This window comes from Rhipicephalus microplus, chromosome 1 (genome assembly GCF_043290135.1).
Source record: "Rhipicephalus microplus isolate Deutch F79 chromosome 1, USDA_Rmic, whole genome shotgun sequence".
In the NCBI taxonomy this organism is placed as follows: domain Eukaryota; kingdom Metazoa; phylum Arthropoda; class Arachnida; order Ixodida; family Ixodidae; genus Rhipicephalus; species Rhipicephalus microplus.
The window spans coordinates 72,528,312-72,555,689 of NC_134700.1; the positions used below are offsets into that span (position 1 = coordinate 72,528,312).

General features: G+C 48.6%; 1 protein-coding gene across 7 annotated transcripts in view; it reads left to right on the plus strand.

Moving 5' to 3' along the window:
* LOC119178713 (ATPase WRNIP1-like) overlaps window positions 1-27,378 on the plus strand; it is a 208,895-nt gene that overhangs the window by 68,433 nt on the left and 113,084 nt on the right. For all 7 annotated transcript variants that reach the window (XM_075877220.1, XM_075877276.1, XM_075877363.1 and 4 more), the window contains one exon: window positions 1,185-1,264. In XM_075877220.1, the coding sequence (XP_075733335.1) occupies window positions 1,185-1,264 (80 nt within the window). The remainder of the gene's footprint in view (window positions 1-1,184; window positions 1,265-27,378) is intronic.

Consider the following 27,378-nt stretch of genomic DNA (forward strand, 5'->3'; position numbering starts at 1 on the left):
GCCACAGAGTGTCCCTTCTCCAACATGTTAACGGCAAGTCATTTACATACCTGCCAACTCTTCCAGTTTTTTCCATAAAATGTACGAATTTCGACCGCGCTTACGATTTTACGAACCTTGTCTCAAATTTTATGCAAATCATATTATTTCTGACAAAAAAAAAGTAAAATAGCGTGGCCTCCACGATTGACTATGGCACATTGCCATAGCTAGTCACGGAGGCTGCAAAAACGGCTTTGTGCTGTATTCCACCGCCAGGAGAGCACAATATGTATTGGTGTTATCTTTATCACATACCTGCCAAGTCTCCCGCATTATCTGGGAGAATCCCATATTTCAACCATTTCTTCCCTTTGTACGGTTGCCATGAATATATCCCGTAAATTGAAATTTGTGTGTGAGATCTGGCTGTATTGACAAAAAAGCTGGTCAGTCTGTTCCAGGCTTTTTGTGAGCCTACCACATTTTGTAAACGAATTTGAGAGGCGTTCATCTAAACGTACAGTAGAGTCTCGGTGATGCGAAATGTGGCAGATACGAATTAGTGAAATTCTCCAGCCAAATTTATGTGTCTATTGGGCCAAAATTCATATGTTCCGAACACTTTTCATAATTGCTGCGTATGATATGAACTTTTGTACCGAAACTGTCGAACGAAAAAGATGATCGAGAGCAGCGTGCTCGAAGCTTCAGAAGTACATGTGCGGCCAGCACACGCACTGTCTTCTACAGTTCGTGCGGTTGTCGTTGCCACAATCGCTGTGGATGAAACCGTGGTCATTCTACACCATCGTGTATGACGATGACGTTACTGACAGAACTCCGAAAGTGTGCGCTCGGCCAACGCTTGACCAGTCAAACCAACACTGCTTTCCGCAAAGTCTGTGGACAAAACGGCGGCAGTTGAGATCATTGGTAGCACAGAACGACTTACCCCCGTATTCACAAACACTCATTGACTTGAACTCGGCTTGAAACGCCCTTCTATGCACCACATTCGAAACGCGTCTGTGCCTTTGTGCTGCCTTGGCACCGCCTAAAGACAGCGCATTCGAAAGGCGTTTGTGCTGCATTGAAGTCGGTGGCAAGTCAAGTCCAAGTTAAGCATTTCTGAATATGGGGGTTAGTTTTGAAGCATGTGGTAAGCAGAAGACCTGAATCATGCTACTCCTTTTTTTTGCCAGGTGTTGCCGACTCCCACGCACTTGTTCTTGCCATGGCAACGCACGACAGTGTCATGAAAGTTGGCCTGCCCGAATGTCGGGTGAGTGTCAGCGATTGCTTTTATTTGTGCCATTCTATGCCGTTCTGTTTTAAAGATTATTGTAGTAACTGCTTAATACTTTTTTGGTTCTGGACAGGTTTTCATTCAGTATCTGACTTCGATTGATTTAACAGGGTACTGTAATATGGAATGAGCTGCTCATGTCCAGTCATTGGTGCAGAAGCGGGGCAAACTTGGAAGACAAATATAAAAATGAAGCGCATGCACAATGATGCCTTGCAACTTTACTTCAAACCGAGTTGTGTAGCCCAAAACTGTGTGCACCTTGTCTGCCTGTACAGCTATTTACAGTCAAATCTCGTTAGTGTGTACCCACTGCATACTAATGGTTAAAACGTAGCTGCGACGAATCCCCGACCGAGTCTCATAGAAACTAATGCATTCGCGGACCGCTTAAGTCGTAGCGTTCGGCTTTGTCTACCGGTTAGTGCATACTAACCGCATATCGCGATAACATTTCGCACCCCAAATTTGACTGCCCCACTGAACTTGCAGATGCCACATCGTGCTGTGGACGGTTTTCTATTGTGTTAACCCATATTTGCCACGTTCCATTTCCCAAGTTTTGTTATCGTCCCAAAACACTACCCGATTCTCAGCGCAAACCGCGCCTGCAGTTTTCAAGAAGCTTCCGGACTGTAGTAGATCATTTTGATAAGATCACGCCTACTCTGCAAACTGTACAGATTATTCTGGAACCTACGGCACCGCCAGCGATAACGCTAGAACATTCAACGGCAAGAGTATAAATGCCGACGCGCTTCGCCGCTTGTCAGTAGTTGATCGACGGCCGACGCTCCGTTCGCCGCTATCAGTCCAAGACTGCTACTGTAATCAGACTTTCCATTTACCGGGCACAGGTTTACCCAAATAAACAGTTAAATTCCAACGCAAAGTCTCCTGTCTTCGGCCATGCCACGACCCCGTGACATCTGGTGGAGGTGCTGCTTCTTTGATGTTCTGGACGCCCCCTTCAAGCCGCGACCCCAGTCCAAGCGGCAAAGAAGACACGGACGCTAACCCTGAACAGTGAACAAGCCGCAGGCAGAGGGGACTACAACCAGAGTACAGGCCCCTTCCTGAAGCAGCCAGGCAGACCCGGATCCCGACATCAACTACTGCATCCATGACCGCCCCCGTGCAGCCTGCACCACTCCTGCTCCGGCAACCCAAAGAGCCGCCAACTTTCCGCGGTTTGCCACTGGAAGACCAGGAAAGCTGGATCGAAAGGTTCGACTGCGTCACCGCCTTCAATGACTGGACAGACGATGACAAGCTCCGGCATGTGTATTTCGCCTTAGAAGATGCTGCTCGGACCTGGTTCGAGAATCAAGAGCGAAGCCTTACAACGTGGGATGTCTTTCCCGCCGGGTTCCTCACTACTTTCGCAAGTGTGGTGCGCAAGGAGAAGGCCGCAGCTCTTCTCGAAACCCGCATGCAGATGCCAAACGAAAACGTGGCGCTATTCACAGAAGATATAATTAAACTTTCCCGCCACGCTGACTCCGACATGTCCGAGGAGAAGAAGGTCCGTCTGCTCATGCGAGGAGTAAAGCAGGAACTCTTCGCCGGGCTGATCAGAAACCCGCCAAAGATGGTCGCCGAATTCATTTCAAAAGCATCTACGATAGAGAAAACGCTCGAGATGCACACACGGCAATATAACCGTAGCTTCTCATCTACAAGCTACGCCGGCATTCAAGCGCTTGGAACCACTGACTTGCGTGAGACGATCCGAGCGATCGTGCAAGAAGAGCTATGAAAATTACTTCCTTCAGCGCAGCATCACGTGGGATCCGTCGCAGACGTCGTACGCCAGGAGATCCAGCAATCGCTGGGCATTTCTCAGTCTCAAGAGCCTCAGCTGCAAGCCATGAGCTATGCTGCTGCAGCCCGCCGCCACGCCCCTCCTCCACGCGCACGCCAAAACACTGCCCCATCGCTCTTCCGTCGCCAGACGCCACCGCTGCCACCACCCCCACCGATGTCCTACCGTTTGCCAGCGGCCCAGCGCAGTGCGCCGAGGAAGACTCACGTCTAGCGCACCCCTGACCACCGCCCACTCTGCTACCACTGCGGCAAGGCCGGACACGCATACTGCTGTTGCCAATAACGACAGATGGGACTGCGTGGTTTCGCTGTCAATGTACCGCGTCCACAGTCAGGAGAACGGCCACGTGACATCGCTGACTACCTGACAGGAACTCGGTGGACACCACGAAGCCCTTCCGGTTCGCCGTCGCCCAGCCGCCGCATGTCACCGCACCACCGGCAGTACTCTGGCCCAACGCGGGACCGGTCTCTTAGCCCGTATCCGGGAAACTAAGGGCAGCAACCAATGGAGGTGCGGTTGCTGTGCGACGAACTATCGAAGATCCTCCGATGACGACGACGCCGCGACGGAGCTTTCTGAACACAACACCAACCAGGCGAAGCCCTGACGGCGAAACCTCACTTACCGAAGGTGACCTGATGACACAACATGGAAGCAGCGGAACAGGCCGACGCAGTCGTGACCCGACGCCACGCCCTAGCTGTAATGCGAGACGCCGAACTAGCCCTCGACGTTCTTATCGACGGCCACAGTGTAACCGCTCTCGTCGATACTGGAGCCGACTACTCCGTCATCAGTGGGTTGTTCGCCGCGAAGTTAAAGAAAGTTAGGACATGTTGGGAAGGCCCTGAAATCTGCACAGCCGGAGGTCATCTCGTAACGCCTGCAGGAATCTGCACAATGAGAGTCACCATTAAAGGCCGTATTTATCCTACAGACTTCGTAGTCCTACAGCGTTGCTCGAGAGATGTCATGCTTGGCATGGACTTCTTATGCCTCCATGGTGCTGTCATCAACCTAAAAACAAAGTCGATAACGTTATCCACAGAAGAAGCACTACTGCCGCACACGCCGTCAGGAAACCATGCCTTGAATGTTCTCGAAGAACAAGTCGCCATTCCGCCTCGCTCAAGCGTCATTATTTCAGTCGGCGCTCCTAAATCACCTGATTTAGAAGGTGTCGTTGAAGGCAGTCAGCTTCTGTTGGTCACCCGAAATATTTGCATCGCAAGAGGAATTGCAGAGCTGCGGGGAGGCAAAGCAACGGTTATGCTCACGAATTTCAGCAATGAGTACAAACATGTGAACAAAGGAACAACGGTCGCATACATCGAAGAAATTGTCGAAGCCACCAGTGCTTTCGCCTTCACCGATTCTGCGGAACCTGCTCAGAGGAACCAAGCCCCTCCCATAGCTTTCGATGTCAATCCCAGACTTCCGAACCATAAGCAAGAACAGCTCAAGGCCCTTCTCCTGCAATACGAAGATTGCTTTTTGTCGTCATCAAAAATTCGGCAGACCCCAATCCCGAAACATCGCATCATAACCAAAGAAAATGCCAGACCACTCCGTCAGAGTTCGTACAGGGTTTCGACATGAGAACATGAGGCCATGAAGAGACAAGTTGATGAAATGCTGCGGGATGACATTATCCAGCTGTCCAAGAGTTCATGGGCATCCCCCGTGGTGTTAGTGAAGAAAAAAGGTGGGACCCTACGTTTCTGCGTCGATTATCGCCGCCTGAACAAAATCACAAGAAAGGACGTGTATCCTCTCCCACGAATGGACGACGCACTTGATCAGCTCCATAACGCCGAATACTTTTCGTTAATGGACCTCAAGACTGGCTATTGGTAAATCGAAGTCGACGAAAGTGACCGAGAGAAGACGACGTTTATAACACCGGACAGCCTCTTCGAGTTCAAGGTGATGCCCTTCGGTCTTTGCTCAGTCCCTGCAACTTTTCAACGCGTTATGGATACTGTACTGGCAGGATTGAAGTGGCAGACTTGCCTTGTGTACTTGGACGATGACGTCGTGTTTTCCTCGAGTTATGACAAGCATCTTCGGCGCCCTGAAGCTGTACGTCAAGCCATCAAGAAGTCCGAACTCACACTGAAGCCAGAAAAGGGCAGATTTGCGTACGAGGAGCTCTTCTTTCTGGGTCATGTTATTAGCAAGTCTGAAGTTCGTCCCGATCCACGGAAAACAGCCGCCATCGCCAACTTCCCACCGCCCACTGACAAGAAGGCGGGGCGCCGATTTCTGGGCCTGTGTGCCTAATATAGGCGGTTCGTGAAAAACTTCGCCCGCATCGCCGATCCTCTCACTAACCTTACCAAGGCCGACGTGGAGTTCAAGTGGGAAACGTCGCAGGAACACGCTTTTCAGGAGCGTAAACATCGCCTCCAGACGCCTCCGTTACTTGCCCATTTCGAGGAACTCGCCGAGACAGAAATACACACTGACACAAGCAGCGTAAGTCTTGGCGCCGTTCTTGTGCAGAGGGCTGACAGACTTAATAGGGTTATTAGTTACGCCAGCCGATCGCTATCCAAAGCAGAAGCTAATTATTCCACAACAGAAAAGGAGTGCCTCGCCATCATCTAGGCTACGTCGAAATTTCGCCCCTACCTCTACGACAGGCCCTTCAAAGTTGTGAGCGACCACCACCCCTTGTGTTGGCTAGCCACCTTGAAGGACCCTTCAGGTCGCCTCGCACGATGGAGCCTGAGACTTCAAGAATATGACATTACTGTCATTTACAAGTCCGGCAAGAAACACTCCGACGCCGACTGTCTCTTTCGTGCGCCTGTCGACCAACCACCACCCGACGACCCGGATGATGACTACTTCTTGGGAACGATAACTACCGACGACTTCGCTGAACGACAGCGGGCCGACCTGGAACTTAAGGCCCTAATAGAATACCTCGAAGGCAGGACCGCCGAAGTTCCGAAGGTATTCAAGCGCGCACTTGCGTCGTTCTTCCTGCGAAACAGTCTTCTACAAAAGAAAAACTTTTCGCCGCTTCGAGCTAAGTACCTCCTTGTGGTGCCTTCAGCTCTGCGACCAGAACTCCTGCAGGCCCTGCACGACGATCCGACGGCAGGGCACCTCGGTGTTTCTCGCACGCTCGCGAGGCACGTCTTACCACCGACGTCATTCGTTATGTGAGGACATGCCGGGACTGTCAGCGACGCAAGGCACCGCCGACAAGGGCAGCGGGACTTCTGCAGCCAATTGAACCACCTTGCCGACCTTTCTAGCAGATTGGTATGGACCTACTGGGGCCATATCCGACGTCGGCTTTCGGAAACAAGTGGATCGTGGTAGCTACCGACTACCTCACCCGCTACGCCGAGACAAAAGCCCTTCGCAAAGGCAGTGCATCCGAGGTAGCTAAGTTCTTCGTCGAAAATATCGTCCTACGTCACGGCTCTCCAGAGGTTCTTATCACCAACAGAGGAACGACATTTACTGCCGAGTTAACTCGAGCGGTCTTGGCATACAGCCAGACAAACCACCGCCCGACGACAGCGTACCACCCACAGATCAAGGTTCTTACTAATACTATGCGGCTATTTTATGTTCGTAATATACTAAAGCAATGAAAATTTACATATTTTACTAAATTTATAAGTGCGGTACTAAGTGCTCCGACGGTACGGTGGATAAACGAGGTGCATGCAGTCTATAGAGATCCTCTTGCAGTATGATCCTCTTGCATGCACGATTGTCGGAGGCCGAATGAAGAGCTTCGGCTTTGGCATGGACTTTGGCACGGGCATTGAATCTGCTCACAATCTGCATCGGAGAGCATTGTGAGCGGTACGTGTTCATTCTGCGTAGCACAGGCTTGGCAAGCTCACACTAAACTGTACTCACTCTCTCTCGGTTGCTTCGCTTTCGTCCGCATTGAAATGGCTCCAATGTATCGACGCAGCTACAGTGCCGCGTTCAAGCAAAAAGTGATCCTTCATGCCGAATCGACAAGCAACCTTTCAGCGGAGCGTGAATTTGGCATCTCGGAGAAGTGTGTTCACCGTTGCTACTCGAGCGACCCCTTTCCTCCCGCGTTTTTCCATGCTTGTTCAAGACGTGTGGTTTCCTTTCTGTTTGAACATTTCTTGGCAGTTCTAGAACGTGGCGGGAAGGGGGGGGGGGGGGGCTCATTATATCTTTGTTTCAGCAGCACTTGCGCGCTTTTACTCGCTCTTAAAAGTTACGATGTGCAAGGGTATATTCTCAATCTGGACTTGCTACGTAGGGAACATGGCGGTGACAGCAAAAACTGGTGAGAGTGTCTACATAATTTCTATCGCGCTTTAATAACACAGTTAATAACGCAGTTTTGTTCTGCTAAATAAGTGTTTTGGCTTAGCTCTGCCTTCAATACCCCTTTTGTTCAGTTTGTGCGTTTAATTTTCATTTTGTGTGCGGAACCTGCATATAATGAAATTCTCTTTATAACAAATTTTTCTGGGAATTTATCAATTTCGTTATATTCAGGTTTACCTGTATCATGTTTGGATGTGTCACTTACCTTTCTTGTTCATTCACGTCACGTAATACTAAATATAATATATGCGAAGCTACCGAAAGGCCGCGAGCGCATCATGAGCGTGGTATATAGTCATGATCTTACATGACACGCTTGTCATCATTATCGTGTTTGCACCAGTCATATACCTTATTCATTTATTCAAGTCACGTAGCACCGAATTTGTACTTGTGAAGCTGACGAAAGGTTGCGAGCGCATCATGAGGGTGGTATATAGTCATGATCTTACATGACACATGTCGTGATTATCATGTTCCCATCAGTCATATGCCTTCGTCATTCATTCACATCACATAATACCAAAATTGGTACATGTGAAGCTAGCGAAACTGCTTCGAGCGCATCATGAGCGTGGCATGTGGTCATGTTCTTACATGAAATGCATGTCATGATTATTGTGTTTTCACCAGTCGTATACATTCGTCATCCATTCACGTCACGTAATACGAAATTTGGTATATGTGAAGATAGCCAAACGACCGCGAGCACACCATGAGTGTTTGGCCTGTAGTCGTGAGTTACATGCATGTCATGATTTCCACGTTAGGGCTTGCCACTTAAGTTCGCCATGTAGTATTGTCATACCGTACCAGTTTTGCAGCATGTCATGTGAATGAAACCATCACAAGAGCAACAAGACCAAAGTAAATCATGACATTCATGACATACATGGCATGATTATCATGTTATGACTAGTCACTTAACCTCTTCATGCAATATTGTAGGCCCGTGTGCTCAGATTTGGGTGCACGTTAAAGAACCCCAAGTGGTCGAAATTTCCGGAGCCCTCCACTACGACGTCTCTCATAATCATATGGTGGTTTTGGGATGTTAAACCCCACATATCAATCAATCAATCATCAGACTCTTCATGCAGTCATGTTATGCCATAAAAATTTTGGTATAGATCCCATCATCGAAACGGCCAGGAGAGCTAAATGTCGTAGGCAGCAAGATCGATACTCCCAAAGTCGCCGAAGTTCGCTAAGAAGTGGCACTTTAGGCAATATTTTCTCGGAAACTGAGTTTCTTCTTTTGTTGGCGGCGGTGGCACATGCAGGAAGATGCGAAGTTGTAGCTGGTGGTTAATTCATAGTGCATTTAGTGCATAGTTATGCCGCCGGCCCCTGCAGATGCCGCCGGCCCCTGCGGTGTTTTACTGTATTACTGTTGCAGTCCCTGCTGTCATATCGGCATTATTTGTCGTCATCGTGCAGCTTGACTGTTGCTGGAAGGTCAAGAAAAAGAGAATACAGTTTCCACAACAGCCTCATTCATTTGGAGTTAAGCGCGGGGCCCTTATTCTGAAACGATCACGAAAGGCGACAGTATCGCCTGTTATGTAGCATCTGATGCATTCAACAACTGCATCATTGTAGCAAAACAGCCATTTGGGCTACAGTCGATCCCCACTACACTGAAACTGACGGAACGCGGAAAAAATTTCCTTGAAGCGAAAATTTCATTGCTGTGAAATCATAAATATGTAGCTGACGTTAGCTAGCAATACAAAGGAACGTCTATTCTCGGTTATCTTACTGCGCACTAGTATGGGCAAAAACGTCTGCTCAGAACCTCAACAAACTAGAGACGTTACAGAAAAAGGTTCTTAGAATATTTGAAAAATTTTATGGGCTTCCTAGCGAACTACGTACTCATCAGCTCTTTATAAATCATGATCTTATTAGAGCAAGTGACCTTTACACATATAAACTAATACTTTATATTCAGAAAAACAAACTTCATCAGCATTCAATTGACAGCTCCTGTCGATACGCTCTCCGAAATCAACTAAGACCAGTTCCCTTTTCTCGCACACGTTACGGAGAATGCCTTCTACACCACCAGATACCAACAATATTGAACAAATTCTTAACCAGTATCGACTTCGAACTGCCTGAACGTATATTCAAGAAACATGTACGAAGTATGTTGTTACACGCATAGGAATTGCTCAAACAGCACTAGCTATCTTTCGTTATCATGTTTTTTACATGTTTTCTTTCCTTTTTGTATAAGAATTGTTGTTTTGCGCATGTGCCTACAAGATTTATGCGACCTACGTGAAATTATGTATGTATTTTGTTCACTAAAAGGAAAAAGTACTAAGCTCTCATTTTGGCTTATGCATGTACAGTGAATTACGCGATATTTTTGTAAAATGCCTGCTGCTCTGGAACGGGTTCTTGGGCTCTCTCAAGATGTCTCCGACATCTTTTCGCCTAAGGACCTCCGACTTGATGTTGTTGGAAATAAACTTGACTTGACTTGACTTGACTTGACTCAAAATTTAAAAAAATTTCCGCTGCTTTTTGTTCTTTCCCAGCAGTGTCACGCCACGATTCTCACTCATGCATAGCGAGGCTATGGTGAAAAGCGCGCTGAAACACCACCTACAACCGCTTTCGTGAACGAACGAAACCATTCCTTTAACATGTTAACACCAGCAGCTGTCCCCCGTCAAAGTGTATCGGACAATGCCGAGATGGAAGGAAGTGCCTGAAAACAGTGGCGCATACCCACGCTGGGGGATGGGCCAAAAACCGGGTAGTTCTGATGAAATACTGTTAATTTGTTAACTCACGGTTAACTCAGGGTATCGTAGAGCAGTGACTTCTGCCTAATTCTATGCCATTCTTATCATCCACCACTCGGGGCTGGCTGATCTTGCTAATGCAGACGAACAGCGGCTCTGATGGGTTACCAAAATGACTAAGTGCGAACGAAATGATACGCATTGGCATTGAAAAAGGCATCGTTCCGCACAGCTGCATTAAAAAAACTATGAACTGAGCTTCAGCTTCGGATCATCTGCGACTCAAAAGCAAGCCAGTGGCAAAAGCAGGGCTAGCAGGGCAGTCTCATTGCCATCACCATCGAGCAACGACGGAGCCCATGCTTGCTGAACAGCGGCGATTTATGGTGGTGCCAGCGCGTTTTTTAGACTTCATCGACATATTTTCAGGTTCTGTGTTAAGATTGTGTTAAAGTGTTAAAGATTGTGTTTGCAGTATAGGAATCAATATCTGAGCCTGGAATTTGAAATCGTGAAATTTCGTTGAAGTGGGACAGCAGAAGAAAAAGCGTTCATTATGGCGACAATATTTATGTATCGACTCCTATGGACTGCTGACGGGGAACCGTGAATTTTTCGTTGTAGTGGAAACCCCGCGTTCGTTGTAGTGGGGTTCGACTGTAGTTAGTAGTGGAGCATTATGCAAGATAGAAGTGTGGTGCAGTAAGTAATACGGACTGGAGGAGAGTGCACTTGTGTTTTTCTTCTCTCCTCCAGTCCCTTTTACGTACTGCGCCCCACTTCTATCTTCCATAAAGAACTGCATCATTACTTGCCTTATGTGATTCTTACGTAATTTTTAAAGGGAAAAGAAGAGAAAAGTGAGCCCCATAACTGTCTGAATCAGAGTGCAACACCTAAAATGTAGCTCACCAGGGATAGGGGTAAGGAGGGATTATAAGGATAGGATTAAAGGTATACATAGAGAGAGGAAAGATAGAGCAAGGCGCAGGGACAGCGAACGACGGAAGTAAAGAAGAGATAAGAAAGATGGACATGGTCGCAGGAGTCTGAGGACGAGGCACCACTCAGCGAGATGCAGGAGATGGGGTAGGTGGAGCCCAGTCGGCCAGAGCTGCGCTGTCGTGTGATGTCATTGCAGTACTGGTCACTGGTTTTACAAATGTTGCACAACACAAGAATGAGCATACAGTACTAGCGCAGAGCAGCCCTATCGTTGTGTTTTCGAGCATATACTGGCTTCTACGCAGCGGCCGGGCTTGGCTACGGCTACTTGAAAGGTGAAACATGTTGAACGTGCTTTGAACGTTTTTTGTTGCCTTTTGCAAATATTCCAATGCTTGAATATTCTAATGAATTATGCAGTATTTGAGTTTGCTTCGAATCGAATTTAAATTACAGAAAATTTCGAAAAATCAGGGATCCCACTTCTGTGCCAGCTGCACCAAACTAGATTTGCTGCGCCAACCTAATAAAATCGACGAAAATAGTGCTAAACTGCGCAAAACCACCCATCTCAGGGTTTCGCAACCTGTGGCCCGCTGACCGCATGCAGCTCGCAGGGCAATTTTATTGCGGCTCCCGGTACGACGTCAGAAATCATAAAATCGCTAGACACTGTAACTGTGGCAGTATTTAAATAACTATAAATAATGTTTTAATTAGCGGAGACAGCGGTCGAGTCTCATGAGAGGATCCTTTACCTTCCTGCGAACAGGCCTATAACAACTGTATACTAGGTGTTGAAGGGCCACTCACCAGGTTTGACAATTTTGAGCTGACAAGCGCAATGCGTAGATAAGACGTTCACGTTTACGTCTGCCAAAATTTGCAACGCTACGCGCCGCGGAAATGGGTCAAATTTCAAAATGAACGCTGCTCCCCCTTACTTTTGTGGGAGTAGGCCCAGGGAATGAAGGCATGATGTGCGCGTTGTGGGGGTGCTGACACCCCCCCTGTAAAGTTGTCTGCGCCGCGTGGCGCACGTGTCTCGCCCCAGGGCGTTATTTCGGTGGTGACCACCACCGGGCGATAGATGGCGTTGTGTTCGCTCTGAGTACCACTGTTGGTAGAGTGGCAGCGCCGGTGGTGGCCCCTGGCGGAAGGCGGGCCTTGGTGGTGGGCGAGCGTTGAGCGAGCCTCTTCTGCGCGTGGCGGCTGCCGCGAACGGCTGTCTGTAGCGCGGGTCCCCGGTGCTCGGCACCGCGGGCTTCGCGCCGGGGTCCCACGTGGAAAGTCAGGCGTTGGCGACGCCGCCTTGGGTATGTGCTAGTGTGTTGGGTGTGTTAGTGTGTGTTTATCATGTGATTGTGTGTTTAGTGTGTCACTGGGTTATGTTGTTTGTATGGTAGCGTGTTAGTTGAAATTTATGTATCATTCGGCGGACGATATCGTCGTCTAAATTAGTTAATAAATGTATGTATGTGGAGTGCTTTGTTCCGACCGTGTTCACTGTGTTCGTCACTCCAAGAGCGTGGCGTGGCGGTGCGCGCGTTCGCCTCGCCGAGACCCCACACTGGCTGCCCAACGTGGAGCTCTTGGAGTATCGGACGACAGTTTTTGCGGTTCGGTACAGGGATTTTGTTAGAGCCGGAGTAGAGTAGGCCTAGGGGGGACTTCTTTGCTAGCGTCGGTGGTGTGCTTTGTTGAGAAGCGAGGGGATTGGTTTTGTAACGTGTTTCAATTTGTCGGCAGGTTGACTTTCTATTTTTTTTTTTGCTCGCAAGTGTTCTTATCTTTTTGTTGTTAGTTTTCAAAAACGTTGTTGAATTAGGACGAGAGCCATGCGGTCCGCATCCTGGGGTGAGCAAGGCCTAGAGCACGTGGTTTGTAGGCCAGGCCCGAAGCGAGTGAGTACGGAAGCCTCGTGGGTGGTCCGATTTTCTGTAAATAGCTTCTTCTATATCTTTGGGCTCAGGGAGCCGGGCGTCGTTGCTGACTTGTATTGCGGCTCGACGCCGGGGCGTCGTGACACAGCCCGGGGCGGTGGACGCCGATCGCTCGGTAAGCTGCTGTGTGCGGCGAGCGATAGGGCCACCTCACAGAGTGGACGTCTCCTCGCGGCTGCCTCTCCTGCGCCTAGGCTGGGTGCTGGGTGGATGCCGGTTGTTGCCGAGCGACTCATTAGGCCTAAGGCTCTGCGCAGCCGCCTGTCGCACGTGGCACAACTAGGTGGATCGTAGCGTTGAGGTGTTGCGCTCTGCTTCCCTCACTTTTTTTTTTCTTGTGAGCACGAGTTAGGAAAAGTGATTTTTGTTTTTATTTTGATGGGCGTCTCGGCCGCCACCGATGTATTAGCTAGCAGTACTAACCACCGTACCACGTGGCCGAAAAGCCTGAAGCTCCCTCCCCTGGGCCGTGCTCCTTTGTTTCTTTCGAGTTTTGTTTTTTGTTGATGTATTCAGCGGGAGGGATGTCATCCACGGCCGGCTGTCCTGCGCATCGTCAGCGTCGCTGGCCAGGAATGCGGTCGTGAGTTCGGGCGATGAAGATGCCTGGGACCTGCGCAACTGCCTGCAGTCCGGCGCCCTCGTGAGTGCTGGTCGCAACTGGAAGACGTGTCGGCGCTAGCGACGGATCGTCGCGCCGACGGCAACGTTGCTGTTGCGGGGCCGGTACTGAGGTGAAGTCTAGCCGGACAGTGCAGCAGTGTCGACCAGCGGCGGTGTCGTGGTGCAAGGACATTATGGTCGTGCGATATCATTTTTTTGTTAAAGCTTGTGTAGCTAATTTCTGATTTCGGGATATGGTTTGATTTAAGGTTGGGGGAATGTGGGGGTGCTGACACCCCCCCTGTAAAGTTGTCTGCGCCGCGTGGCGCACGTGTCTCGCCCCAGGGCGTTATTTCGGTGGTGACCACCACCGGGCGATAGATGGCGTTGTGTTCGCTCTGAGTACCACTGTTGGTAGAGTGGCAGCGCCGGTGGTGGCCCCTGGCGGAAGGCGGGCCTTGGTGGTGGGCGAGCGTTGAGCGAGCCTCTTCTGCGCGTGGCGGCTGCCGCGAACGGCTGTCTGTAGCGCGGGTCCCCGGTGCTCGGCACCGCGGGCTTCGCGCCGGGGTCCCACGTGGAAAGTCAGGCGTTGGCGACGCCGCCTTGGGTATGTGCTAGTGTGTTGGGTGTGTTAGTGTGTGTTTATCATGTGATTGTGTGTTTAGTGTGTCACTGGGTTATGTTGTTTGTATGGTAGCGTGTTAGTTGAAATTGGTGTATCATTCGGCGGAAGATATCGTCGTCTAAATTAGTTAATAAATCTATATATGTTGTGTGCTTTGTACCGACCGTGTCCACTGTGTCCGTTCACTCCAAGAGCGTGGCGTGGCGATGCGCGCGTTCGCCTCGCCGAGACCCCACAGCGTATGTCGGCGTTTCGCATGCATTCATGTCCCTGCGATTAGTACATCGAGCAGACGGAAGCCGTGGAACGCTCCTACGCGTTCACGTGCTCATTGTGCTCATCTATTCTACCGCGTCTAAACCAGCGTTTCCAAACAATCCTGCAGAAACAGGCAGTAGACCTCAAAACAACGATGGTCAAAAAAAAAAAAAAAAAAAACTTTGCTCGCGTGCATAGAAATTGGGCTTGTTCAAGCACGTCATGCGCACGTGACCCCTTGGTTGAATGCCGGTGAGGTTAGGGAAGAGATTTGGTTTGCGAAGGCTACGTGAAGGAGCGGCAAGGGTTTCGAGCTCGCCTCCTCTCATCCTCGTTTCGTACCGCTTAAAAAAAAACAGTTTTCTCAGCTCGTATTGAAGTGATTCAAAAAAATTTTTGTGGCAAAATGTTCCTCATTAGACACCCAACAACTTCCACGGTTTAACTAAAGTTTGATAAGGGGCCTGGTGAGTGACCCTATAAGACGACGACAACGAATGCGTCTCCGCTCCGCTGCTACCCTCTGCGCCGCAGCCACAGCATGGTCAGCACGTGACGAGAAAAGAGGAGCGTTTCCATGAGGAGAGAAGCAGATCGGTCTTCGAGAGGTAACCAACACTCTACGGCAGCTTTTTTTTTTTTTTTTTTTTTGCTTTCTTCGCGCGCGGTGGTGAAAGGTCTCTACGTGTCAGGAATGGAAAGGGGGAGGCGTGGCACCGGCTCGCAGACAGGGTTGCCAGGTTGGGCTATAAATAGCCGAATCGTGCTACATTTTTGTGGAGCTGGCGGGATTTTTGGTTGTTGGCTATTCTGCTACTTTTGGCTATCCTGCTCCCTACCGGGTTGCAGAAATTGGGCGCCTTTTTTTCTCTTTCCTGTTCTAACCACTACCACCACCACCACCACTCCCCAATAGCTTTCTTTTTCCCTCTCTCTCCACCGCATGATAAATGATTTTGAGAGGCGTTCTTCGAAACTTACAGTAGAGTCTCAGTGATGCAAAACAGCGTCAGATATGAATTCGTGAAATTCCCCATCCAAATTCATGTGTCCATTGGGCCACAATTCTAATTTTCCGAACACTTTTTCTAATCGTGGCGCGTACTATGAGCTTTAGTACCGAAATTGTCGAACGAAGGTCGATTGAGAGAAGTGTGCTCGAATCACCAGCACACGCACTGTCTTGTACAGTGCGTGTGCTGTGGACGAAACCGCAACTGCTGTGGACGAAACCGAGGTCGTTCGACACGATCATGTATGCAACAACGTTACTGACAAAACTCGCGCGCGGCCAACGTTCGACCAGTCAAAGCAACATTGCTCTCTGCAAACTCTGTGGAGAAAACCACGGCAGTTGCGACCATAGATATCATAAAATGACTCGGTTTTGAAGGCACGTGGATTGAAAACAAAACCACCGTTTTTTACAAACCACCGCGTACAAAACCACGGTCGCAGCCATGGGATAGCGATCTACGAGCTCCGAGAGCATGTGGCTGATGCAGTGGTATGTTCAAAGGCGGCAAAGACGTAAAAAAAGGCTAGAAGCGTTTCGCCGTTCCTCTCCGAAGAATCTAGTTGCAGGCAAAGCCAAAGCTTTGACCCCTGCTTTCGCGGCAGTCATCTGCGCCGTCCCGTTCATTGAGGTGTGTCTTAGGAAGACATACGTGAGTTGTTTTGACGGAAATATATTTTGCTAGTTGATTTGATGACACGAAATTTTGGCCGGGAGCATTTGCACTCCCCCTTTTAGACTGTCACTCTAGTGGAAAACCCTACCCTCGTGTGTTGGGCCACTCCAAGCCATTATGAGACCGGAGCACCGATGTGAGCGTTTGCCCCCCCTTCCCCCCTTTGTTTTTCGCGATGTTTTTTCGTTTTTGTTTTTTTTGTGTGCCAAAAATGGGAGAAAATAATTCAGCGTGCCAATTTGACCTATGGCGACAAAACGTGATTACGCTTGTCACTAAATGCAAAACTATCACAGCTACAAGTTTTTTTAAAAAGTCTGTAGCCCCCCGCCTTCCCCCTCCCTGCTCGGGGGTTTTACGAATTTCTCTGTTTGCCAGGTTAGCAGGTATGCATTAGAGAAAGAGCAAACATTCCACCCCAGTCTTTTTCTTTCTTCATTTCCTTCTTCGCACGCAGCGTTGAGGTGTCGGAGGTGCTGCCGTGGGATTGGGCGTGGTGCTGAGAGCATTTTTGGAGCGCAGTATGTTTTAATTAACCATCGCAAATGCTTGCGCATTCGAATTGCAAGGTGTTTTGTCCATCGGAATACACATAGCTTTGACGGGACCACAACATCAATTCTAATTAACCAGAAGTTCGAAATAAGCGTGTTCGAAATAATGAGATTTGACATTAGTAAATTATGCTTTCATAATTTTAGAATCACCACGCTTCCCTCGAGAACTCTCTCGGTAAGCAAAAACGTGTGCAAGAAGAAAATTCGGGTGGCTTTACATAGTTGAAATAATACATCAATTGCCGTGACTTTATAAATTTTGACGTTTCTTTACTAGGTCCTACATAGCTATTTAGTACTAAAAACAAAGTAAACTGACTTCTGAGATGGCTGTAGGCTTAACATACTAAGTCTCAGGAAATCACTTTGAACCAATGTCGCTAAAGTATAGTTTGAGCGTGAAATTAAAAAATAATTTATGAATAAATGTATTACCGATATTTTCTCCCCAATTAATAAACCTGAGATGGTGAAAAGAACGACGTAAAAGTTCTCGAATCCTTTTTCAATCTCAAAAGATTCTTTGTTCTAGGTCAGCGTCCATTTATTATTAAAGTGTTTGAGGTACTTTCTTCTCCAAAGTGCTCCATTATGAATATATACCTATGCCAAAGTGCTCCTAATAGTAAGATTACCTGCTCTAAAACTGAAATTTTACTGCTGCTAAATGCTTCTATTAGCAAGATTGCCAGCTCCAAAGTGCTCCAAAACTATATTTTACTGCTCCAAAGTGCTCTAAAACTAAAATTTGACTGCTCCAAAAATTGCTCCGAAACAGCAGTCCCCAGTGAGATCACTGAATAATTCGAAACAAACAAATAGGTGGATATTAGTCCGCATGTAACACCCAGTAATGGTGGAGGGGCACTAAGCCGTGAAAACATATATCCAGGAGAAATCTGCACTGCCGCAAAGCACCACTTCAAGGTTTAATGAAGGTATTATCCCTACATCGATTTGTTTTAATTTAAAATCTTGTTATACGGGCCTATACGCTCTAAGCATAGCAAATTTTAAAACATAACATAGTTTACATGCTATCATTTGCATTCTACAGAAAGTCAAATCCTGCTAAAACCCAAGTTGTTTCTGCTTCTTTTGATGCAAAAAGAAATGTTATTTGCAGAGGCCTCATTTTAATATCAAAAATATTGTGCAGGTTAGGTGACGACAATTATGCCCATTTTTTTATTATTATATGTATTGAGAAACAACGTTCAAGCCTCCAAAACTCTTCTTCACACTTGAGCCAAAGCCCCTCTGCCTAGACCCAAGCGGTGATGATGAGTACTTACAGATCAGAAGGTGATTAATACGAATAGTGCTAATAGTATGAATAGTGCTCACACTAATTTCCCCGCGTGTCAAAGTGGCCAACTTGGCTGCGACTTCCACTTGTAAGAGACGTCGCACAAGAGGCTTTAGACAGGAAACATGAACTATCTCTAAACCACGGTAGCGACGATCGGGAGGAACGTCAACAGGAGTGATACAATAGTTCACAGGAGATGTTTATTTGTTAATTATGTAGGGACCAAGGAATTGCGACTAAAACTTTTCACACAATCCTGGAACACGAGGAGGCATCCAAAGAAGGACTTCGTCGCCAGGACAAAAAGAGACGTCATGATGAGAGATGTCCTACCGCTGCTTGCGATCTTATTGACTGGCTTTAGTACTAAGCCGAGCAAGTTGCCGACAGTTGAAGTCTTGAAACAAGCTGGTCGGGTGTAGTGGAAGTGACGGTCGGTGTGCAGAAGAAGCGTCAATCGTGAATGTTGGCAAAAAGACCATAAACAAGGTAGAAGTGTGGGTACACGGTACACTCAAACCTCGTTAAAACGAAATTGAAGGGGAGCCACAATTATTTCGTTATATCCATTATTTCATTATATCGATTATAACAGTTTCTGGCAATGTATGCTCACATGGGCGCGCTCCTATAAGCATGCAAAGAAGGAAACCGCCTCGCAGCCCGATGTACCGCAACGCGACCACAAGTGGGACAGAAAATAAACACAGTCGAATCTCATTAATTCAAACACGCTTAATTCGAACTTCCGGTAATTCGAGCTCTGTGCTGTGGTCCCGTCAAAGCTATGTGTATTTCAATGGGCGAAAACACCCTGTAATTTGAACGTGCAAGCACTTGCCACAGTTAATTCGAACATAACGCGCTCCGGAAATGGTCTCAGCACCATGCCCAATCCCGCACGGCACCTCCCATTGCTGCGCGCAAAGAAGGAAGAAAAGAAAAGGAAAGAAAAAAACTGGGGCGGATTGTTTGCTCTCTCTCAAATGTTGATCTGCGACGCGCGTGTGCCACGCTTCTTTCTTTTCCGTCTCTGCACGTAGAGACCCTTCTCATTTCGAGGCCGCGCGTCGAGAGGGAGGAGAAAAAAAAACTAGCTGTCGCGGAGAGTCCTCCTTTCCCAGTGCAGCAGAGACGCAGTCATTGCCGTCGTCTTTCGAGAGTGTTGGCGATGGACTTAGCCGCGCGCTACTATGTTCTGCAAACTACTTGTGAAATTGATTGATTTGCTGCGAGGCGAACGTGTGCAGATGTGCATCACCGATTACTTCAAATAATGACGGATGTCCTCTGATTTGTGAATAAATGCAAGTCTTCTGAAGCTTCCCCATCGTGTGGTCTTATAAGTGAGAGGGAAATCGCTTTGCACCGCGGCACCGCTTCTCGGTCATGTGACCCGCTGAACGCTTCCTCAATCCTCTCCGCTGGCTTCTGAGGAGGAGGAATCTCTCGGCCGCCCGTGGCGTAGTTGTGAGGTCGGCGCGGGAGTTTTGAAAACGCTCCGCCGAGCGAGTGTCAAACTCTGCAGAAAACTATATACTTAACACACTACGTTTGGCTTGTTTTTTGATAGACTATTTGATAGACTAATTTAGTTCGTTATATCCATTTCCCTGTCAATTTTACTTCGTTACAATGAGGTTTAAAATGCATGGTTCTCAATGGAGCTTTAAAGGGGAATTTCATTTACTTTGTTATATCCATTACTTCGTTATATCCCATTACATTTTAACGAAGTTTGAGTCAAGTGCACTGGATGGCGGTATTATGAGCGAATGTCACAAATGGTAAAATTGTGTCCCAATTGTCATGAGCTGGCCAAATATACATGCATATCATTTCGATTAGTGTGTGGTGGTTGGGCTCTGTGATACCATTCGTCTGAGGATGGTATGCTGATGTGGTCTTGTGAATTCTGCCGCAATTTTTAAGCATTTATTCAACTACTGTAGATAGGAAAGTCTTGCCGCGATCGCTTAGGAGGACACGGGGTGCACCGTGACACAAGACAATGGCTCCGAGAAAGAAGGTTGCCACATCAGACATTGAACTGGAGCGTAGAGGAGCAGTCTTCGCGTATTGCGTGAGGTGGTCGACGGCTGTCACGATCCACCGATATCCTGCAGCTGTTACTGGAAGAGGTCCGACTATGTCTATTCCAACAACATCAAAAGGTTTTTCTAGACATGGCATTGGTTGCAACAAACCAGCAGGAGGTGAAGTTGATCGCTTGCGTTGTTGGCATAGTGCGCAAGAAGACATACCTTGCCACAGAGGTGGAGAGGCCAGGCCAGAAAAAGCGGCTCTTCATACGGCTGTACGTTGTTACGAAGACGAGACGCCAACACGGTCCCAAAGACGCCACTGCTCCGAACTCCGCCGACACGGTCACCAGCCGTTGGTAGCGTGTGTTACTCAGCTCGCGAATGCTTCTGCGCAGAGCTGATAGACGAGCGGACGAGATGACGGTGAGTTAAGGCAAGGTTTATGTACAGCATAGAAATAGAGGCGTTACAAATTCGGCACTGGGGCCGACATCTTAGGGACTCGAAAAGCCGAGATGCTTTCTCTGACACATAGGTCTACTGCTGCCGACGCACCGGAGGGCTTATTTATAGGCACCGGGTGTATCCTTTGAGTAACCAAATGTCCAACCAGAAGCGCCGCTGGCCGTGATGTCGGAATCCTCCAATAGGGCCCACGGCTGCGCGTGGTTGCACCAAGAACGAGAGATGTTCCCACGCATTGTGTAAGACTCGCCAGACTAGAAGGGGCCGATTGCTGCGCGTGGTTGCAGCCACGAACGAGTGATGTTCCCACGCATTGCGTAAGACTCGCCAGACTGGAAGGCATCGATTGCTTCAACGGGCTCGTGGTCTGAGGGAGCTCGTGTTGCATTGCGTGACAGGCCGGCGCCGCTGCTTGATGACGTCGTTGAGTTGATGGCGTCTGGCGGGCTCGGTTGCTGGCCTTGACACAGATTGCCTTTTGCAGAGGTATTAACGTTCGGTGTGGAGTCAGTCGCAGGCGTAACAGCATTCCCGGCGCCAGACAATGCGCCGGAACGACGAGCTGCTTCCACGTGGCTCGGATGTCGGGCGCGCTCGTTCGCCATGCCCCTCCAGGTTCGCCTCCAGGGCCATGGGGAGAATGCAGCTCCAGACTCCGGTCCGTGAACACATCCCATTCTTGAGGACGTATCTCAGCTTCTCTGGCTTGTCACCACAAATTGCCGGCCAGCTTCGCTCGTCTCTTCTGATGATTTTTGGTCTCAGCACTTGTCGATGGTTCTCCAACTTGTCAGGAACGGTTCGACAACAGAAAACACACGCAAGCAAGTGCCCTCGGTCACCCGACAGAACACCAGACAAAGTATAGTACAGCATATACCTAGCTACGTGTCTATCGGAATTTCGTTCCCTCTACATAAAAAGGCACATGTGGGACACAAGACTTAAAAGTGAGAACTCAAATTTTTACTCGTACAACAACGCAACAAAATAGAATACAACATAAAGTTGGCCCCTTGAGATCACCCTGGATGAGAGCGCTCAGCTAAGGCCGCGATGAGGACAAAGTTTTGCCCCAAATCGCCAGCGAGAAACTGAAAGGTCGAGATGGTACTAACTAAAATGCACGGCGCAATGCGTCTGCATTAGCGTTTAGCTTTCCTTTTTTTGTAGCGAACGTCAAAGTTATGCTGTTGGAGTATCACGCTCCACCTCAGTAACCGGCCACTTTTAGGCGACATGTTATTTAACCAGGTTAGAGGACAGCAGTCCGTTTCGACCACATGCCTCGAACCAGAGACATAATAGGCTAGCTTCTGAACGGTCCACACGAGGCAAGCGCATTCCTTTTCAGAGGTACTGTATGCCTCTTCCCTGCCGCTGAGTTTTCGATTTAAATACAAAACTGGCCTTTCGTTACCAGCATTGTCTTCCTTGCACAATATAGCTCCCATGCCACAATCACTTGCGTCACATTGAATCACAAATCTCTTAGAGAAATTGGGTGCCATGAGAACGGGCTTTTCGCTTAGGGCCTGTTTCAGCTGGCTAAACACATTCTCCTTTTCTGAGTCCCATACTACTTTAACCGGCCCGGACTTTCGAAGTGCGTCAGAGGACTGGCGATGCTAAAGTAGTTTTGCACGTAATGCTGATAGTATCCAGCTAGGCCCAAAAATGCCCTTATCTCAGATTTTATGGTTGGTCGTGGATAGTTCACGACGGCGGCTACCTTAATTTCTGAAGGTCTACATCGGCCACGCCCCACAACATGTCCCAGGTAAGACACCACGTCTCATCCTAGGTGATATTTAGTAGGTTTCACGGTAAGACCAGCTTCTTTGAACGTTTTCAGCACGACGCGTAAATGCTCGACATGTTCTTCCCAGTTGTTTGAGAAGATAGCGACATCATCAAGATACGGCAGAGCGAACTCAGGGAGGCCATTAAGAACACGATCCGTTAAGACTGAAAAACAAAAGGGCGTATTTTTCAATCCAAAGCTCAGCTTAAGTGGACGATGGCATTGTCCGCACCAAACAGAATCTCCGAGACAGGTACTGGTGGCCAGCCTTAGACAAGCAGGTCGAGCATGCAGTTAACAACTGCCATATATGTCAGGCAGCTGACAAGTCTGCCAGACCTGCATTTTCTCCGTTGCACCCAGTCCAGTGGCCTGATTGGCCATGGCAGAAACTCGGCATGGACATCATCGGTCCTTTGCATAATGTTCCGCAAAATGCCCGGTACATTGTTTCTCTCATTGACTACTATTCCAAATGGTCAGAGCTTTGTTTCACACATACTGTTACTTCTGAGGTCATCATTGAGTTTCTGTCTTCAATCTTCAGCCGTGAAGGTTTTCCTGATGCCATAGTTACGGACAATGGTCCTCAGTTTCAGTCCCAACATTTCGAGGCTTTTCTTTCACAACGAGGAATTCAGCACTTGAGGTCATCAGTTTTCTATCCCCAATCAAATGGGCAAATCGAGCGCTTTAATCGCGTTCTGAAGGAACATATCCAGATCACCCAATTAGAGCACCGTCCCCTCAAGCAAGTCTTGACTGAATGTTTAGCTTCGTACAGGTTCACACCACAAGGCACCACTGGAGTGTCTCCTACTCAAGTTCTCCACGGTAGGCAACCGCGAGTAGCTCTCGACATAGTCTCTTTGCCTCGTAATATAGCAGTGTCTTCTCCTGATCAAATTCGTACCAGGGTTTTTTCTCGTCAACAAGCAATGAAAAAGTATGTCGACACCCGTCGAGGTGCAAAGCAGTCCACAATTTGCACTGGCGATCTAGTCAAGGTTCGTGTGCCAGCAAGCGCCCCAAGTATCGGGGTCCTTACAAAGTCTTGGGCCAGGTTAGCCCCACTTCTTTTCGCTTAAGTGATGGTAACATCTGGAATGCTTCGCGCCTTGTTATTTTTTATACGGATTCGCCTTCAACACCTAAAAGTCTTCCCCATCACGTTCCGTCCGCGCCTTTCATCTATGCATCAGATTATTACATGTGGCCTCCATGTACAGGCATTTCTTCTTCAAGGGGGGAGGAGTTACCAGTCGGTGTCGCTGGTTCAAGTACACCAAGTCATACGGTTCACTTCGAACCTTCAAATACGGCTGAGTCTGTTGACCCGGACTTCGGTCCGCAAAATTCTTCCGAAGCTCATGCTGCGAGCTCTAATGAGGCCCCAAATTTTAACGCTCGTTCAGAGCCTTCACAATCTTCCACTGAATGTGCAGAGACACCTGATTCTACACCCAAAAGGGCCCGCCCTAAGCGGAAGCGGCAGAAGCCGCGTCGGTTTGAAGACTACGTGATGTAGAACTCTTGTTCCGAACAGTTGTGTACTTTTTTTCTTGTTTGTCAGTGCATTTTCAGGACTTGTAGTGTGTGAGTTCGGTGTGCCGTGCTCTGAATGTTCATGTGTTCTAATGTACATACCTTGTAAAATATGTTGGTATCGAGCATGTATATATATAAACAGTGTATAGGTGTGCTTTTTTCGAGAAGGGGATGATTGTTGTGTTCTGTGTTTTCGGTTTCGGAATGACATGTGAGGATGCCAGGGGGCGCCGCTCTGGCACCCGGAATTTTCAAGGCGACTGTAAATAAAATCAGTGTGTGCTAGCAGAGTCCTTCAATTTTACTGGTCACGAAACTGCTCCGTAACTCAATGGGAGAGCTTCATATGATGCGTTGGGTTGCCGCGCGGTGGCGCCACCATCTCACGGAGGGGATTCGTCGGGCTGGTCGGGCGGCGTTGCGCTGGCTCGAACGACGCTGCGAGTTGTTTGCTTTGTGTGGGAAACATGCATATCGTGCTGTTGTGATGCGGAGTTAGTGCAGCGACGACGCCGAACACGTGTTGTGTCCCGGGATGTCGTTCCGGGTACAAGGGCAGAACAGAAAAAGTTTCCTTGTTCTGTTTACCCAGCGACAGTGTGCTGCGCGAGAAATGGAAGCGCTTACTTCCAAGGCAAGAAACGGGTGACTTTTGCTTCGACTCTAAGTATGTGAGTGTGTGCGAGAAGCATTTTGATGACAGTGACATCGTCCGCGTAGATGAATTTGTGGTGAATGGTGAAAAAGTGTCACTTCCGCGCGACAAGCCCCTTCTGAAGCCTTGTGCCATTCCAAGGAAGTTTGACGGCTTGCCAGCGTATTTGACGAAGCCGAAGCAGCGGTCACGGACCCTGACAAGAAGGTCCCCAGCGAAGCGACGTCGTGAGTCGTCCTCATGTGCCCGTAAAACAGAAGTTCACGCCAAACCAGGCACATCGGGTGCCGCGTCGTGTGATGAAGGTGAGTTTACGTCCAATGTTGTTTTAACTTTCTTGCCCGTGCAGTGATTATATCGGTGAAATTTCGAAGGAGTGTGTGAGCTGAAAGTGTGCTATTTGAAACGATTTTTGAAAGTGTTTTGCAGATCCTGCACTGCCCACAGATCTTGTCGGCGAGGGGCCAACGCGCACTTCGGGCTCGGCGTGCCAGACAGATGAATTTACCAGCCCTCTCGCCGAGGTTAAACTGCTGAAGTGCCAACTTCGGGCAACGAAACAACAGCTGACCTTGTGTCAGACGAAATTGACCAAAATGAGACTGCAAGCGAGCAAGCACAAAAACTTGAAGAAAGCCTTCTAAAAATGTCAACCCGCACGAAGTTGATTTATAACCTTGTGGTCAGGCTCGCATGCAAAAAAACCTTTCTGGTGTCTTTGTGCTTTCACTTTTAATATTTCCACGAAATATCGCTCAGGATTCGTTTTTTGTTTTGTAACCATGCGTGGTCGCTTCCGGTTTTTTATCTGGTGTTTCAAATGAAGCGCCCGTTTGCTCTTTTTTTTTGTACGTCGCGTCGGGCAATATTATTGATATGGAAAGGTTGTCACCTTGTCACTAACTTGATTTCTTGTTTGCTCGAAAATATTCTCGACCCTATTTTCATGGATCGAAAATTAATGACGTCCCGAGAGCAATTCATGCATAGCAAATGCCGCGTGACTCACTTTATCGATGTCTTCTGTGCAGGCCACGCTGCGGACTGCTTCTTCGACGTTCGCGTTTCCTTCTAGTCTTTTGCAGAGCATGAGTTCGCTTTAATAAACTTCATTCAGTAGAAGTTTACGTTTGTCTTTGTTGCGTGGCAATGTTCTGTTTCTTCCGTTGCTACACATCAAAGCGCAAACAATAAATTTTTGTACGCTGCACCACGCTCTTTTTCTCCCTTCATAATATTGAAATTTATTTTTGTAGCATGTGATAAAAGTTTGCGCTTCCTTTTTTGCAAGGATTGAAAAGCGGGTTCGCGGAAAGACACAGTGCAACATACAACATTTCGTGTTTTGATCCTTTCCCTTTATGCAGCGCTTTTAAATGTTACTGTACCACCTCATCGAAAAGAGAATATTACTGGGGTATCTGCGTGCTCAGCGCATTCCAGAGCACTCAACAGATTCATTAAAAGCCTACTCTGAAGGATGCGTACCTGCTTCTTTTCAGTTTTTTTTCGTTGCAATATTGATAGGCCCGCAGCAGTCCGCAGGTATGGAGCTACCGTATGTATTGTGGTTACAAAGTTTTCTTGAAGGAAAAAAAACAAAAGATATTTTAAAATCGGTAAACACGGCGCAGCGCTTGCGCCCAAAGACGCGAAAGCAGTTGCCGTTCGTGGCCGAGGTCTGCGGCGATTTATTCGAAAAAATAAAACCCCATTGGAGGCAGGTGGTATACACAATAATTGGGCGATTCATCGCTAACAACTACGAAAAGAAAAAAAGAAACCCAGCGCGCAGAGACCAGAAGCAGCGAGCGTTTTCATGCCAAAAGCTGGCAAATATGCTGCACGCGCGGCGGCTGGATCTCCTCAGTGCGACGGTGGCGCCAGTAGTGGCACCCGCGGACCCTATATAAAACTAGCGCCGAAGTTTCGTGACCAGTAAAGCATTGAAGGACTCTGGTGCTAGGTAACCGTGGAGTGCGGTTGTTGTGCTTTCTTTCGGCGCTACGCGTCAACCCGTGTGTTCGGGCTGGTTGGTGTCCCCGCCGGCTGCGTACGTCTCCGTCGGCCGTCTTCTTCTTCTTCTGCTTCGCCGGGACCAGCCAGCCCGCAACACAGCACTTCACTCACGCGACCACCACCCGTCTACCTGCCCCGCTTCGCATTGCTATTTCGGAAGAGGTTGCCCAAGCTGTTCCCCTTGCGCACCACGAGCCACCTCTATCTAGCTGTGTTCACTGCCAGCTGCCTACGGAGGGCCTACCGGCTGCGTGTAGCGCAGCCGGTAGGCCCTCCTGTTGCCCATACGCCAGCCGTGCAGCCTGTGGCCGCGCCCCTAATGTAAGCAGCGCAGCCTGTGGCTCCTCCTGTCGCCTTTTCGCAAGAGATGCAGCCTGTAGCAGTGCCGTTCACATATGTAGACGCTGTGCGTAGGCTTCCGCAACCGCCCTACGCCACGCGCTCCCGGCCCGCACACCCGGCTGCTTATACTGCACCTTGGGTGGCACCAACAATCGCCAATCCTTGGAGGACGCCCAATAAACGACCGATATGCTACACCTGCTTCACTCCCGGACACGTTGCCTGCTACTGCCGCCGTCGACCTCAGACGTTTGGCGACTATGCCAGATCGTCGCAACCCGGCAGCCAACCCTTCGCCCAATACGGGCCGGTCTCGTCACTTCACATATGGGCCTACTAAGGAGGAA